Source organism: Cimex lectularius, unplaced genomic scaffold, assembly GCF_000648675.2.
Source record: "Cimex lectularius strain Harlan isolate CLEC.00 unplaced genomic scaffold, Clec_2.1 scaffold264, whole genome shotgun sequence".
NCBI lineage: Eukaryota > Metazoa > Arthropoda > Insecta > Hemiptera > Cimicidae > Cimex > Cimex lectularius.
The window spans coordinates 65,193-82,164 of NW_019394222.1; the positions used below are offsets into that span (position 1 = coordinate 65,193).

The following is a 16,972-nucleotide window of genomic DNA, read 5'->3' on the forward strand; positions in this document are numbered from 1 at the left end:
ATGTGTTTAACTGTTGTTCTTTCTGTGCAAACATCACAAAGCGGAGTCTCTTTTTTGCCATGAGATAAGAATGAGTAAGCCTACAATGACCAATTCTGAGCCTAGCAAGGACAACTTCGTCGTGCCTGGAACCTCTATGAGATGAGGTCCAAGGTTTTACGCTGTTTTTTATCTCCCTAAGTTTGACATTAGAAGTCTTTCCCACTTTGTTTGCCATAACTGCCAAGACTTTCTTTTATGCCAAGCTGTCACATCGGATTTTGGTGTTTTTGTAATTTTAACTCCATTAAGGACGGCCTGCTTTGCCAAATGGTCCACCTTCTCATTGCCAAATATTCCACAGTGTCCAGGAATCCACATGAAAACTACTCTATTTCCATGATTTTGCAGAGATTCAATGGTAAATAGGATGTCTTGTATCAATGGATGTACTGAAAAGTTGTTTTTAAGGGCCAATAGCGCCGACAAAGAGTCAGTACAGATCACAATTGTTTCCCTGGATGGGGCTAATGTAGTTAAGCTACAAAAAAAAAAAAAAAAATAGATCTATGAAAATGCTAGGTTTTATCATCCAGAACACCTGTGATTTTAAAAATCCTCTGTTTTGTCCATCTTTATAAAGTTTTTGTACAATCTATAATAGAATACACTACACCTGTTTGGAACCCATACTACTACTACTATACGTCTTTATTCTTTAATATATATACAAAGTTTACAAATCAGCAGTATATATTACAGAGCAAGAAAGACGTTCCTCATGGTTTAAAACCGTTTGAGGGAGTCTAGCACATAAATGTATATAACTAAAATCTCTCTTATTACAATATACAATATTTACAAGTAATTATAATTAGTATTTACAGCCTCCCTGGGGAAAAAAGATGTAGACCAAACCACATCTAGATGGATTGGAGAACTACAACGAACTAGAATAGCTGAAACAAATATAGGAAAAGACACTATAGAAGTTAGCACAACAAAAGGATGTCCTCAAGGAGGGATATTATCACCCCTTCTATGGAGCCTAACAGTTGATGAACTGCTCGAAACCCTGGACCATTCAGGAATAAAATGTCAGGGATATGTGGATGACATAGTCCTGACTGCCAGGGGAAAATTCGAGGAAACTCTCTGCGATATAATCCAAGAGGGACTAAAAATCACAGAAGAATGGTGTAAAAGTGCTGGCTTTGGGATCAATCCCAACAAAACAGCTATAGTCGCTTCTACATGGAAAAGGAAACTTGATCACTTGAGGGAATAATACTCAATAAATGAAGTGATAGAAATCAAAAATGAAGTCAAATATCTGGGCATCACACTAGATAAAACACTAACATTTAAGAAACACATCAGCTCTATCATCACAAAGGCAACATGAGCTTTGATGGTGTGCAGAAGAATAGCAGGAAGAAACTGGGGATGCAGACCGGAAACCCTGTTATGGATGTACACCATGATAGTAAGACCTTTACTTACATACGGAACTATAGCCTGGGATGATAAAGAAAAACAAATGACCAAAAGGAAAAAACTCACAAAAATACAGACTTGCATGCATCTGCATAACGGGAGCAATGAGAACATGTCCTACAATTAGCATGGAAAAAATACTAGGATTAATCCCTAGATAGTAGGTAGAAAGGACAGCGCAGAAAACCATCATCAACTTTATCAAAGAGAAACCTCCAACAGGAATAAAACTGAAATGGAGAGATAGGAACAAACTATGGAAAGCCATCTGTCACACATGGCTCCAAGAGACGACATGAACAGGATGTTTTAATTTAACCAAAAATTCTGAATAAATCTGGGTGCCAAAAAAGAATGGGAAAGAAAGAGAAATAGCTCCTTTAAAAATGGCACCATCCTCTGGAACACAGATGGATCTAGAGCACAAGAAGGTACGGGGGCAGGAGTATTTGGACCCGGAACCAAATACTCAGAACCCATGGGAAAACACACCATCATCTTCCACGCTGAGATTCATGCAATTGAAAGATGTACCCAATTCAATCTAAGTAAAGGGTACAAAAACAAGAATATAGCTATCATGTCAGATAGCCAAGCAGCCATCAAAGCACTAAGCTCAAATATCATTAGTTCAAGAATGGTGCTGAACTGCAAAACCAAATTAAACATATTAGGTATGCAGAATAAAGTCAGCCTCTGCTGGGTCCCAGGCACATGGGAGTAGAAGGCAATGAGAAAGCGGACACCCTTGCAAGGCAAGGAGCTGCTACACCGCTGACAGGACCTGAACCCTTCTGTGGCATAGGAATCCACACTATTAACGAATATCTCAGACAGAAGGACAAAAAGAAAATGAAGGAACCATGGAATTCACTCATTGGACATAGACAATCCAATAATCTTCTAACCAATTTTGGTAAGAAAGAAATCACAGAATGTGTCAAAGGAAGCAGGAACAGACTGCGAATCCTAACAGGACACTTAAAGAAAATTGGAACAATCCAAGATGGCACATGCAGATTCTGCAAGGAGGCAGAAGATACACCAACACATTTACTAACAAACTGCAGAGCTACATTAGCCCGCAGGAGGAAATGTTTTGGGATGTATAATGTGACCATAGAAGAGCTTCAACCACTGAAACCGGGCCTATTAATCAAATTTCTTGATGAAATAGGGCTCACCGATGTGCTTTAGGCAGAGAACGGGGGATACAATAGCTCTTACAGGGCGCCATACCATACCTTGAAAAATTACATCTACATCTACATTTACAAAAGGAGTATATACTTTCTTCTAAAATGTCAGTAATGTAATAATAGAACATAATTATATAATAATAGCTGAAACATGATTACAAATATATACATCTCTTATTTATGATTACCTATAATGCACATAACTCAATAATAAACTAAACTAAAGTAAATGTAAATAATATAAGTAAAAATAAATAATAATGAAGTATATTATCTACCACAAGAAATAATAGTAAAAAACAAAACAAATAATAAATGTTTAATATACAATATTCAGGTCGAAGATGAGCTTTTCACCTATTCAGGGGAATCCGACAAAAGAAGCTGCCTCCACCCTCACCAGTTGCCTCTGATTCTGGCTCTAAGATAATAAGTCTCTTTGCAGAAATTTACCAACACATCCTTGCCATTAATATATTCTAGCAGAATCTCACTAGACAGAGTTTCCCTACCAAAATATTGTTTCCTGACAGCGGCCAGTGCAGGGTAAGTTGCCAAGAAATGGAACAAATCCTCCCGCTCTGTACCAATCCAAAGTTCACAGTTAATATCCTGCTGCTTGAAATGTTTGTAGTTTAAGTTAAACAGATCCCCCCGACACTTAATTATCTACCGCATGCTATCTAAGGGTAGCGAGAGATCCATTAGATAATTTGGGGATTTGAATAGAAGCTCTCTAAGGAGTGGGAAACTGTCTGAATTGACGATATTGTCTCTTTATATTGTCACAAATGGACCGTCTAACTAGTCTCAAACCATCCCTCCACAGTTCAACTCTGTCGATATTGTTCCAGTCTAAGGACAAGTTCAAATTAAACTGCATAATATGCCTTTTTATTTCCTTAAACCAATACATTTCTTTATCTACAATCTGCTAGGCAAGGATCTTCGGGAGTTTATTATCTGGTAGGGATAAAATTCTTATTATGTAATCGAAGTGGTTTTATAGTGTAGAGAAGGCTGTGGGTTTGTACTGAGGCAGCCTAAATAGCCTCCTGATGAAGAACCGTAGAAACCCCTCTACCTGTCCAAACATCTCTCCTCCCCAAACCTGAGCGCCGTAGCATAAAATAGACCTGTTGACTGTTAAATATTTTTAGCTGTTGGGTACACAATATCGCTGTTGTCTATAAGAGGTCTCCAGATAGAATTTAGTCCCATCCTTGCTTTATCCACCGTAACCGTAACATGTTTCTTCATTGACAGTGCCGGCATGAGTCGGATTCCCAAATATCTATACTCATTCACCACCTCTATCTCCTCAGTTTCTAAATACCACCTCTCACTCTTCGCAGGTCCCTAACCCACACTATCTAAAATATCAAAAATTTCTTCAATCTGTACAAAATAAATTGTTAAAAAAAACTTGCACTCAATCTTCCTCCGAACTCTGCCTATCCTAGAATCCGCTCTGTATTTAAACTTTTTGAACTGGTACTAAGAAGGGATTACTTTGATATTGTTTTTGTATTTAAATTATTAAACAATCTCATTGATAGTCCTTTTCTCCTCTCTCAGCTACAGCTACACGTCCCTTCGCACTCTCCCAAAACCTGCAAACTATTTTATATTGAATTCCAAAGCTTTTAACCCCATGCTCTCTTCTCTTCTACACCGCATGATGATTAAAAGTAACATCTGCAATAGCATTGACATCTTCAATAGTTCTGGGCAATCTGTGAAAAACCTACAACCCTACTCTAGTTGAATTTTCTTACCAATTTATTTATTTTTTAATGCTTTTATATTTCACTGTTAAAAGTTTATTACAATTTATTTCATTTGCTGGTTTACCTAAATCTTGCACTCTAGTCTTATTATGTAACTACAAAGAGCATTATTTTCATTAAACATGTATCTAAATATTGTAGTTTTGTCTTTCAGATTTATTTTGTTTACTTTGCCTTCATTTACTTAATAATTACGTCTTTTGTTGTCAGAGAACACTGCAGGTCCAAATATATAATAACGTTTAATGAAAAAATTTGCTTTCTGTGGGGAATGATAGGTTGCCAAAATTGTGTTATTAAAATCTGTAATTCATGCTGAATCGGCACTGGGTTTATGTAATATTAGCCCTTGTCTGGCTTTTGTTTTATTCATTTCAAAGTTTTTAATCAATTTTCTGTTTCAGATAAAACAAACTGAAGTAAAAGGTTAATGAAAAATTCAGTCGAGTGCCAATATTTTCTATACCACGAATATTGACATAAACTTTTTAAAGAATTTTTAGATTTATACAATTTCACATTGTTGCAAATCCATATAAACATGGAATGCACATTTTGAATTCCAGAGAATAATTTAATTAAATTAACAGAGTTCTCAAAACCTCACTTGAATTTAGTGGTAGAATTTTATCTTTTGCATCTTTCACAATTTAAAAAAAAAAAAACACATGGAGTCATGCTTATCGATCACTTCACAGCAAAAATCTTCATTTTTATAAAATGTTTTTGTCAATATTGTTGAAAGAAATTATAATCTGTTGATAGCCTGGGTGTCTTATTTGCAGAAAGGTGGGGGTTAGGAACAAGTATGTTTTCAGAATTTAAAAGTGCAAAAAAAACAGTTGAAATTTTCTATGATCAATAAAAGTCAAGACAAATAAAAATTAATATATTTTATTTTAACAAAACTTTTTATCATACCTGGACTATTTATTATTAGCTCATGTACAATATTCTTACCTTGTATTTATACAGTCATTTATTTAATTAATTTCTTTAAATTCTGTACATAAAAGCAATTTACAAAACAATACGTTAAAAAACAAAAACAAAAAACAAATTCTGCGACTAATAAATTTTTTAATACGTTAATTTTATAAAAATTTGTATTCACATTTTGTCTCGACCCCAGGTGGCGGAAAAGCAACTAGTAAAAATTGTATTAATTTTGTAAATGTAATTTTTGATATTATTCATTTGTTTAAGTATTCAACACTATATGTACTTTTTAATAAAAATTTGCCAACATAGTATAAATTCCTCTCGGTAAAAAGAAACAATGATAGAATACCGAACACATTAATAATATCTTGATTAAATAATTTTACTTGATGAAAATTAATACATTCAGTTGGAAAACAATTATTTTAATTGGATACACCATAAAAATAGTTTTATAAAGTCATACATAATTTATGGAAAGTTTATGTACACATGAAAAAATAATAATATATATGTATAATTAGTTACATAAGAAGTATTAGCGTAAAGAGAATGTGAAATTTTCACAAATAAAGTTTTGTTCTTTGTATTAATGAACTAAAAACCTTGTTTAGTATGCATAAGCAAAGAATTCCAAGTCCACTTGTTTCTGGAACATATAAAACATATAGCATTATTCATGACCAATCTACAAATTGCATTGATTTTTTAAACCAATACAAAAATACTATTATGTATTTATGTAACTTCTTCAGACTAGAATGATCGGTAGAAGGTAGAAAACCATTTTAAAAATCAAATTTTGCCCTAGCATTATGAAAGAAATAATTAATAAAAGTTTCATTGAAATTTTAAATTTCACAAGAATGCTAAAAATTAACCGTCGGATAGGGAATTTTGCATAATTGCCATACAAGCCAAATAATGCCAATGTAAAAACAAATATTATATGAATAGACGACATGTGTAAGGCAAAACTACTATCAATTCATGCAGGCCAATGTCAGCCTCTCAGTTAGTTGGACCACGTGGTTAAGGGTTTTATGTCCCAGATTCACGACCCAATGCAATTTCACAAAGGCTTAAGTAAAAAAAAAAAAAAAGAAGGAAGCCAAGCCCAGAATAGTTATTTATATAAAAACATTATCTATAGTATATATAAAATCAAACTTACTTAGGAAATACTTATAAAGGAACCTCAATTATCGGATGTTTTTGCTTGTCTCTTTTGTAATGCTGCAGCAAGATCTTGCCGTAATGCTGCTTGCGCTCTTTGTCCTGATAATGGTTCTACTGATCTAAGACCATTTACTATATCTTTTGTTTTTCCAAAATAAATTTCATTAAGTGTATTTCTTATTTTATTTTCCATGTCTTCCACCATTCTTCCAATGTTGGCTATGTGTGGAGAAACCTCCGAAACTATTGAGTCTTGTTCCGCCTAAAAAGAAAAAATGTAATACCAGTATAAGAGCTGTTAAAAGAAGCAATAATTTAAATCACAGTGTTATCTCTCCCTAGTCAAACTTCGGTACTTCAAACATTCCAGTAATCAGAAATGTACAAAAATTCAAGAAATCTGAATTTTAGAAGGAAAAATGAAACAATATTTGGGAGGGGGGAGAAAAAAGAAATGGAGATACCACTGTAAAATGGTGATGGAAATAGTTAAATAAATTTTCCTTAAAGTAATAAAAAGTATCTCATTTTATTGACCAAATTTATAAAAAGATCTGTGTAAGATTGAAGAAAGTACATGAAATAAAGAATTCTAGTACAATTAATTACCTGACGTGTTAGACTTCCACCTAAATTCATAGTTCCGGACCCCGTTTTATTCGTCTGAAGCCAAAGCATAACAGTAGAAGTAAGTTTGTAATGTGCATTTTTACCACTACTTTTTTCTTGAACTTCGACAACATGAATAGAATCCCAGCAACCCTTGATTTTTTTTGACCCGTCTCCAGCCTTTTTTATTAATATGGCACCTAAATTACAAAGGTTTACAAAACAAACCAAAAATCACAATTTAAGATTGTATGAAAATTTACCGGCAAATCCATTGATTTCAAGGTCCCAGAGATAAACCGACGAAACTCCACCTTCAAAATACATCTCCCTGTACTGTTCGAACGCAGTGTTCGCTTCCATTTCTAATTTTCTTAACCTCTCTGATGGCATAGAACCATCTTCTAATGTCGGATAATATATATTACTCCAAGGAGACCTACAAAACATTAAATAAAAGGCATTTAAATCGATTTTTCATTTAAAAAAACTTTTTTTTAAGGAGGTGGGTAATTTTTTCTAAAAAATAATATGATGCAAGTAATCTATTTTAATTTAATTAGGCCTCAAAAAGTGTATCAATGTTGTCTATTGCTACTGATATGATTTTCATAATTTTTAACATATTTGCTAAGTATTAAATGTGCAATTTTCCTGTTCATTCGCTAGTTTACCACCAAATTTTATTGCAGAGTAGTCATTAATTTACATTATTTAAAAAAAAATATCCTTCCATGCATCCTCTTTTGTTCTTATGACTTTTATCTTTAGTATGCCACAAAAATTGATAGATCTGATACAGATGGATAAATAGAATGCTGTCCTCCTGGTTCATTCTGAAGCTAGAGAAACGTGTGCATTTACACGGTGTCTGAATTGCACAGACAATGCGAAGCACTTTGATGTGCACTAAAAACCAACAACCGGTCAGCTCACCTCGAAGCATCCTCATGCAAAATTTTGAAGTCTCAGCTATGTATCCACAACATGAGACAAGTTTCACGACTGATTTTCTCTGCTTTATGCTGAGGTGTAAGTTGGTAATTTAGGATTTGACTAGTAAATTTAAAAAAAATTGTAAATAAAATTAATTAATTATATACACAAACATAAGTACTAATTGTTGTACAATTCCTCTTTAATCTGGCTTTAGATGTATTATTAATTATACTAATATATAATTAATAGTATTAATTCTGTACATGGAAGAGCGAGAAATGTAATTGGTATGGGAAAATTGGTGGTAGAATACTGTTTTACCACAGGTGCAGACAGATGGGACGTGAAAATTGAGGTATGATAGCAATTTTGGGGAATAAATATTATTTTTAAAAAGGAAAAATGTTACATCGGACATCTTATATTGAAAAGAAACATTTGTAACTTTATGGGAGTAAGTGATAATAAAGCATGTTCAAAGACATGTTATTTTCATAGCACCACTTTATAACATTGCTACTATCTCAGGTAAGCAACTATGCTGAGGTGTAAATTGGTGATTTTGCTACTACCTCAGGTGTGAATGAGTGATAGATAGTGAGTGAATGAAAGAGGGAGAGAGTGAGTGAGTGAGAGATAGTAAATGAGGGATGAGAGAGACAGTAAGTGAGCGAATGAAAAAGAGATAATGGGTGAGTGAGATTTTTCTCTTTTACGTGAGAAAAATCTCTCATTTTCTCTCTCTCTCTCTCTCTCTCATTCCCTCACTATAATATACCTAAGAGGAAGAAGCAAGGAAGAAATCTTTCCTGAGGTGTAAATTGCTAATTTTGCTACTACCTCAGGTAGGCAACTATGCTGACACGTAATTGGAAATTTTGCTACTATCTCAGGTAGGAACTATGCTGAGGTGTAAATTGGTAATTTTGCTACTACCTCAGATAGACAACTATGCTGAGGTGTAAATTGGTAATTTTGCTTTAAAGTAGTTTAAAGGGTTAGATGTATCGACCAGTTTTTATTCACAAATAATTTTAACCTGAATTGTTTTTTTATTAAAAAACTTTTTTTAAGAGGGGTTTGCAACAGTAGAGTTCATGTAAGTCCTTGGGGGTGCCAGTGTTTTTGGGTGAAAAAAAGCCATGACAGTGATGAACACATGTCAACCTAAATCATTATGGCCACCAACACCTCCTTTTTTTAAAAAAAATATCAATTAATTATTCTTTTATATAAGGTCTCGATTGAGATGAAAAAGTAGTGTCACAGATTTGAACCCACATCCTTTGGCTCAATTCGGCACTGCTCTAACCACTTGAGTTATCGTGAGATCCACTCGAACACCAACTCCCCAACTCAGCCTACAATCTTTTGAATTTTCCCTCTTTTTAACATTTTTTAAATGTCGTGTAATCAGGGTTCGATTCTCAGTGAGTTATTAAGAGGCCACAAGGAGCTGTTAGTGAAGTGATACTTCTTTACTTATTAAATATTAATCCATTTTATGCTTAGTGACAAAATGAACAACTGAACAAAATTGTTATTTCAGTTAAATATTATTTTTATGAAAGGTTGATTGGGATGAAAAGTAGAAGTCACAATAGCTCAAGTGGTTAGAGCAGCGACGTATCAGGCCGAAGGTTGTGGGTTTAAATCCCGCTTATGACACTAACTTGCTCATCTCAACAAAGACCTTATATAAAAAGAATAATTAATTGAAATTGGTAATTTGGTCAATTAGACCACTAAACATAAAAGGGATTAATATGAATATAGTTCAGTTATTATGATACAAACGTCAGTTGTACAATACATCGAGTATAAAAATATCACACGTTTGGCTTATTTTTCTATTTATGGGAATGATAACGTTCAATTCAACAGAGGAGCACACACTTACTGAAAATAGAAATAAAACAAAATTAATCTCTTGTACCTATATGAGTCACCATCCCTGTTGTAGTCACAGAGCAGATAATCTTTGCCGACCTCATCATCGCGCGCAATTTTCAGCGGTTGATCAACGGAAGAAAGGAGATCTTCGCAGAGGGATGGGACCAGATCAATCAAATCACTCAAGTTTTTTTCAATCTCTTGAGGTGGCAGCCTCCTCATCAGATCTAAAGCACAGTCCATCTGTTGATCTGTCTGTAAATCGTAAAAAACACGTAAATGGAACAAATAAATTATCACGAGTGATGGTAAAAAAACCGGATTGTTAAAAATTCAAGCAAGTCCTAACATGAAAACCGACGGGTCCACATAGGGCCGGTCTCAGAAATGACTAATACTTTCTTGCCCTGATAATATATTTACATCGATTACAAAATTTAAGTTTATTTACCATTTTTAAAATTCTTCTCTAGACTTTTTTCTCAGACGTCTCTCGTTTCTCAAAGTTCCCCGATTCGACTGTGTTGAGAAGAAAACGTCCAGAGACTGGAATTTTTATCTACTGAAGAACGACAGAGGATTATTTACTATTGTCCAGAAAGAACATGGAACAATACAAGAAGGTGACCTTGGCAGACCTCATATGATAAATTTCGTTCACGACTTCGTGTTATAAGTAAGTTATTATTTTTCGCTCAGAGAGGGACAAATCAGACGGAAAATTGTTAATAAAAATTGAGAGGAAGTAAATCCGTGGAAAAGGATTCACCCTCGGATCGTATTAATATAAAAATACGTTTATATACGATTGAGTTTGGCCGGTGTGGAAGACTTCAGTGCCATCTGGAATCGTGCCCGTGACTCGGTTCAGAGTTACTCTCGACGTGGTGATTTCTACGCTTGCGCTCCGGCTTCCACTGCCCGTTCTCCTTGTTTCCACTGTTGCCCGTTTTGGCCACATGTGAGTACATAATTTCTATTAATTATTATCTAGTCGATACTCTGGTTTTATTTGAAATTCGGCAATTTCGCCTTCATTTAAGTTCCTTCGGATATTGGACATTTAGGGGAAAATAGGGTTTTTCAGTTTCGAGGAGGAAATTCCATCGGGCAGCCGGCTGTCCGCGAGTCTCACTGGTTTATTGACACCGCACTTCATGGCCGATTCGCGCCATGTTGTTTTATTTCATTTCCTTATTAATTTATAATAGAATTTTACTCGTTTTTATTTCCATTTTTCACTCCGTATTGGGTTGTAACGTCTGAAAATGGACCCGGCCCGATTGTAAATACCCTGTCCCTTCGCTATCGATCCGCACCGACATAGCGCTAAAAACGTGGTCCTTCCAGGTTGGTGAGAAATTTATTTTTTTCCCCCCAAGATTTTAATCGTATCCACAGTTTTGATGCATGTCCGGATTTAATCGTTCCATCGTTTCGTCAGACGAATTTAATATTAATTGTAATCGAAAAATTTTAGCCGACCCTTGAGAAAGAGGATCGACCTCTCTTCCCAGGTGTTCGATGTATTTGGACACACACGTTTCGTTACTGTTCCACTTTCGCCACAAACATCGTCCTTAAGACTCCGTATTTAGAGTATATTTGAAGTTCGACAATATTCTCTCGACTTCTCTCACACTCACTCTTTTCTCATACCCTCACTAACTCTTTTCCTCTCTCGCACTCAACTTTTTTTCTCTCATTCACTCGCAATCTCTCGTTCTCACTCTCACACACTCACCGTTTTCCTCTCTCTCTCACACTCACACACACACCGTTTTCCTCTCTCTCTCTCNCACACACACACACACACACACACACACACTTACTCTTTTTGTGTCTCTCATTCACTCACTCTTTCTTTTTCCCTCTCACTCATTCTTTATTTATTTCTCTTTCACTCTCTCACAGTCACTATCTCTTTTCTCTCTCTTTCTCACTCACTCTCTCACAGTCGCTATCTATCTCAATAAAAATATAAATAATACATACTGATGTATGTATTTTGCCCATATTCTTGGTTTTCGTATTTGCCTTCAGAACTGCGACATCAAACATTCTGCTGATATTGTTATCATATTAAATATAAAATATATTGTGGTACCGTGTTTCTTGAGTTGGATTTTAACAGAACATAGAAGTTGTTTTCAGTACTTATTTGTGATTTTTTGTTTTTTATATTAGAAAAAAATTGCAAAGAAATAACAGTGGTACTTTGAGATACGAGTTCAATATGTTCTTTGACTGTTGTACTCTGACTGACTCTGACAAATCAATTTCCCTGTTGTAATTAATTGTAATGAGATTGATTCGTACCAGCCCTCAAAAAAAAATTTATAATTATGTATTTAAATTGGCAAATTTAGTATACAAGTAAAACAAAATATGTACAAACATATGTGTGTAAAGCAGAATCTAAAGAAATAAAAACGGGATAAGATAATCCAGCATCCCTGAATTCAAACCAGGCATACAAATAGAAATAATGAAGGTGGTGTGAGAAAAGTTATTGCTTAGTGCTAAAAACTAAGCACATAAAAAAACAAACCTAAAATTAAAACTAAAATGTAATTTTTCTACTTTGGGGTAAACATATCAATTAAACAAGCAATTGATCAAGGAATCTGAACAATTTGGTGGTAGCAGACTTGAGACAAAACTTTGACCTTTGTTTGAGTACTCATGTGTATTTCTTTTTAGAATTGCATAGCTTAAGAGTGTGGGAAACGTAAACAGCTCAAATAACTCTTTGATTGCCTACCGTATCATCATTTATGTATATTATTGCCCAGTGCAAATCAATAGGTGTGTTTTTTTTATTATGCGGCACTTTGTTACAACATGGTGAACAAAAAAGGCTTATGGACAAACAATTCTACTATTCGGTAGTTTAAAAGGATGGTTTTAGTCGCAAATAGTTTCCCCCCCTTCTTTCTTTTATTTTACAAACAATATTGTTTCTAATTTTTAAAATGATTTTATTTTTAGTTTCGCTCCGTGACGAAAAAACACTATTAAAATAAAATGGCAGACATCGAGGACACTCATTTTGATACTGGTGATTCAGGAGCATCAGTGACATACCCGATGCAGTGTTCTGCTCTGCGTAAAAACGGGTTTGTTATGCTCAAGGTCAGTTACTTTCTTATTCATCTTCTTAAATTGTGTTTCATTTTAATTTAAATTTACCGTTCTTTAGGCTCGTCCTTGTAAAATTGTTGAGATGTCAACTTCAAAAACTGGTAAACATGGACATGCTAAGGTACATCTTGTAGGGTTAGACATATTCAGCGGAAAAAAATATGAAGATATCTGCCCTTCGACTCATAATATGGATGTTCCCTTTGTCAAAAGAGAAGACTATCAGGTAAAAAGCATGTGTGTGTGTGTTTGGTTAATTTATTGATTGAGTAATTTGAGCACTGAGATATATATATAAGAAGATAATATATAAGTCACCAAAATACAGTCTTCAATTAAGGCGTTCATCACTGTAAGATCAAAGTCCAGGTTCGAATTCAGGGTCGCTGGATTCGAACCCAACATACTCAAAAATGGGTGTTTTTTTCAAAAACGCCGATACCTTGAGGGATCATATAAACCTCATAGTTGAAATACATACCCTTTTTAACAAAAATATATAATAAAAAATAAATAGACAAAAGATTATCTGTTATGTTTTTGCAGTTGACAGACATATCTGATGATGGATATTTATGCCTTATGTCTGATAACGGTGATCTTCGTGAGGATCTCAAAGTCCCTGATGGGGAATTAGGATCTCAACTAAAATCTGAATTTGACGCTGGAAAAGAACTTTTGGTCAGTATAAATTTTTCTAGAGTTGATATTTAATTTAATGCATATTTATTTACTTATGTTTATTTGAAGTGTCAATTAAAAAATATATGTAGTACTTAATAGTTTGATAATATATTATTTTAAATTTTACAAATTTGATATTATTTTGGTTTTGTAATATTCCACCGTTGTTATTGCTAATAGTTGACGCAATATAATTTTTTTCTTATTTTTTATTATAGTGTACTGTCCTCAAGTCATGTGGAGAAGAATGTGTGATTGCGATTAAAACCAACACCGCTCTCGACAAATAATAATTCATCTGTTTCCAAGGAGTTGCTGTTTTTTATTTTGCATTTCGAACGGATGCAAAAATGTTGCACGGACGTTCTTCGGCGGGAGGGGAAAAATATATGGCGTTATTAAACTTGAAGGTTTTGACTAAATTATGCATTTTTATATAGCATATCCATTATAAATCACATTTATTATATAAACTTCTTCTTTTTTTTTTCTTTTTTTTTTTTTCTTCTTTCTCCTAAGAGTAAATATTTATTGTCAGTTACTAAATAAAAAAGGAAAAGTATTTTTATTGATAATTTTCTTCTCTTTTGCCAGAGATAGTCCGTTCGGCCAAGAGGGGGAATAAATGATATAATTAATGAAACCTGATTATTTTTTAGTTTCCCAAAGCACCTTTTCATAATAGTATAATTTTTATGTTACAATAATATGGAACACTGTTTCCTGATAACGATTATTTTATATCTTTTTGTTATTTTTCAACTCAGGCAGCTGTTACGTTTACTTTGCTGTACATTTTACTTTTGGTGGCAGTAAAGTTGTCCAGAATTTGATTTATAAAAGTCACTGCCAGGAACAATTGAATTACATATTTATTTTAATTTTTAACGAATTAATGTCTACGAATTACATACAAAACAAAGCAACAGATTTTGCTATCTCACACACTTTATTTTATTTATTTATTTTTATTTTTTTTAAAATAAACCTTGAGTTAATACACTACATTTTAATTATTCCTTGAAATTCCAGTGAATGTACAACAAAGTTGACCGTTACCAAAATATATAAGTAGCTTAGTGCATTGAACATTATGTTGCAGCAAGTATATTGTGAATTCTTACAGTGGAACTCCAAATTTTACACAGTTGTTTTTTGTTCACATAGAAAGTTTTATTTAACACTTTTAACAAAAACGTGTGGATGTTAAATACGGATTAATTTGGTTAATTAAAGTTAAAATGTTTTATACTCAACATTAATCACCGAATAAGTATAAAAGCTAATACAGCATGAAATGTCAAGATCCTTCAACTATACAGCAATTGTTTTTATTTTTTTCAAATTTATTTTTGCAATCTATTATGACAATTTCTGGTAAGTAGTAAAGAAAACATTTATTTGTATGGTGGCCTATTTTAAATTAAACTAGTGTTTTTTTTAAACCATTGTGCAACTTAATAGCTTTGGGCTATTTTTATGAATTGTAAACCCTTTTTGTTAGATTTGTATTTTTTTATTCTCATTTTGCCCATTGGGCTGAACTGAACAGTTAACTTCAAACAACAGTTTACTCTTAAAAAGGTTATACCGAAACAATTATTTAAAGAAAAAAAACATTTTTTCCATTTATTTTTAAGTATGCAAATAGCTTAAAATTTGTATGTTTGTGATTGTTATATTTTACCAATTATAATGTTTCATTTTTTTAAGTCAGTAAAATATTTTTAACAGTTCTATGTAAGCTTTATTTGCTGTTAATATTTATGACCCAGTAATGCACTGATCCTTGTAATGACTTCATGTGTACGATGTAAGGCTAATCGATTTTGCCCAAGCAATAGTCATCTGTTGGAATATATTTCCGATGCATAATCAGTACCTGTTTCTTTTCCTTTATAAATTGCCCTTAAAATAAAATAATTTGGAGTATTGCATTTTTTTAATACTCTTTGTACAGTTTTTTTTGGTACATTCTCAATAGGTGTTACTTTGGGTTTGCAGCTTGTAAAATTTAAAATAATAATAAAATCTGGGAAGTAGTGCTATATAATTTTATTTATTAGCATGAAATCGGACATTTTAAAGGCGATAAATGTTTTGAATAGTCTATGGACATTTTTATCAAACATGTGTTGATACTCTAGACTTTTTCTCAGTAATCTGAACTAATCACTGCAGGAGGGTTTTTGGATTACAAAGAGTGTTAAAAAAATACCTACGTATAAAAAAATGCTTAATCTTCTTTTTCATTAATTTTTAAGGAGTATGTATTAATACAAGAAAATTGCAGGCTGATGTAACATTTCATTTTTTAGTAGTGAAGAGAGATAAGGGATTCAACAAGCAATAGAAATTGTCGAAAATTCGTAGTTACTAGTCTTGTACTCTCGTATGACACACACACTCATTCACTCACCCTTTTTTCTAGTAGAGATGGAAGATGAGGAATTACTGATAAAATAAAAAATTCATATCTAAGCTGGTTTTTTCTCTCGTATGACTCACTTACACACTCACCCTTTTTCTTTCTAGTAGCGAAGGAAGGTGAGGGATTCACTGAACAATAGAAATTCTCAAAAATTCATTCTCTAAGCTGGTCATGTTCTTTCTGTCGTATGACACACACACACTCTCTCACCCTTTTCCTTTCTAGATGTAAGATGAGAAATTCACCGACAAAAGAAAAAATTCATGAGTCCTAAGCTGGTTTTGTTCTTTAATATGACTGACTCACTCACACACTCATTCACTCACTCATTTTCGTTCTAATATTGAAGGAAGGTGAGATTCACTGACAAAATTCTCGAAAAATCGTGTAGACTACGATGGTCTTGACTTGAATAACTCTCTTTCTCTATCTATCTATCTCTACCTCTCTCTTTCTTTCTCCTTGGTCTTGGTCTTTTGCATGACTCCCTCATACTCAATCACTATCTCTCACACACTTACCTTCTCTCTCTATTTCTCTTACTCATCATTTTTTTACAGAAGTGAAGGAAGGAGACAGAATTATCGAAAATTCATTTAGTCTAATCTGGCCTTGGTCTTTTGGATCACTTACTCACACTCTCTCATACACACACACACACACTCATTCTCACTAACTCACTCCCA

The 16,972-nt window shown here is 33.5% G+C and overlaps 2 protein-coding genes across 3 annotated transcripts; one reads left to right on the plus strand and one right to left on the minus strand.

Annotated features, from left to right (window-relative positions):
* Positions 1–6,581: 6,581 nt before the first annotated feature.
* Positions 6,582–10,982, minus strand: LOC106674175 (F-actin-capping protein subunit beta). Its single transcript, XM_014406749.1, has 5 exons — positions 10,479–10,982; positions 10,071–10,282; positions 7,459–7,634; positions 7,196–7,395; positions 6,582–6,848 (listed from the first exon to the last, which is right to left on the minus strand). The coding sequence occupies exons 1-5, from the start codon at positions 10,479–10,481 to the stop codon at positions 6,606–6,608; spliced, it is 834 nt and encodes a 277-aa protein (XP_014262235.1). The 5' UTR covers positions 10,482–10,982; the 3' UTR covers positions 6,582–6,605.
* LOC106674176 (eukaryotic translation initiation factor 5A) lies at positions 10,464–15,591 on the plus strand. 2 transcript variants are annotated; one of them, XM_014406750.2, is made up of 5 exons: positions 10,464–10,988; positions 13,019–13,162; positions 13,230–13,397; positions 13,718–13,852; positions 14,074–14,498. In XM_014406750.2, exons 2-5 carry the CDS (start codon positions 13,055–13,057, stop codon positions 14,143–14,145), a joined length of 483 nt encoding a protein of 160 aa, XP_014262236.1. In that variant the 5' UTR covers positions 10,464–10,988; positions 13,019–13,054; the 3' UTR covers positions 14,146–14,498. The 2 variants fall into 2 exon arrangements, with proteins under 2 accessions (XP_014262236.1, XP_014262237.1); XM_014406751.2 differs by lacking the exon at positions 10,464–10,988 and adding an exon at positions 11,213–11,377 and having other exon boundaries at positions 14,074–15,591.
* The last annotated feature ends 1,381 nt before the right edge of the window (positions 15,592–16,972 follow it).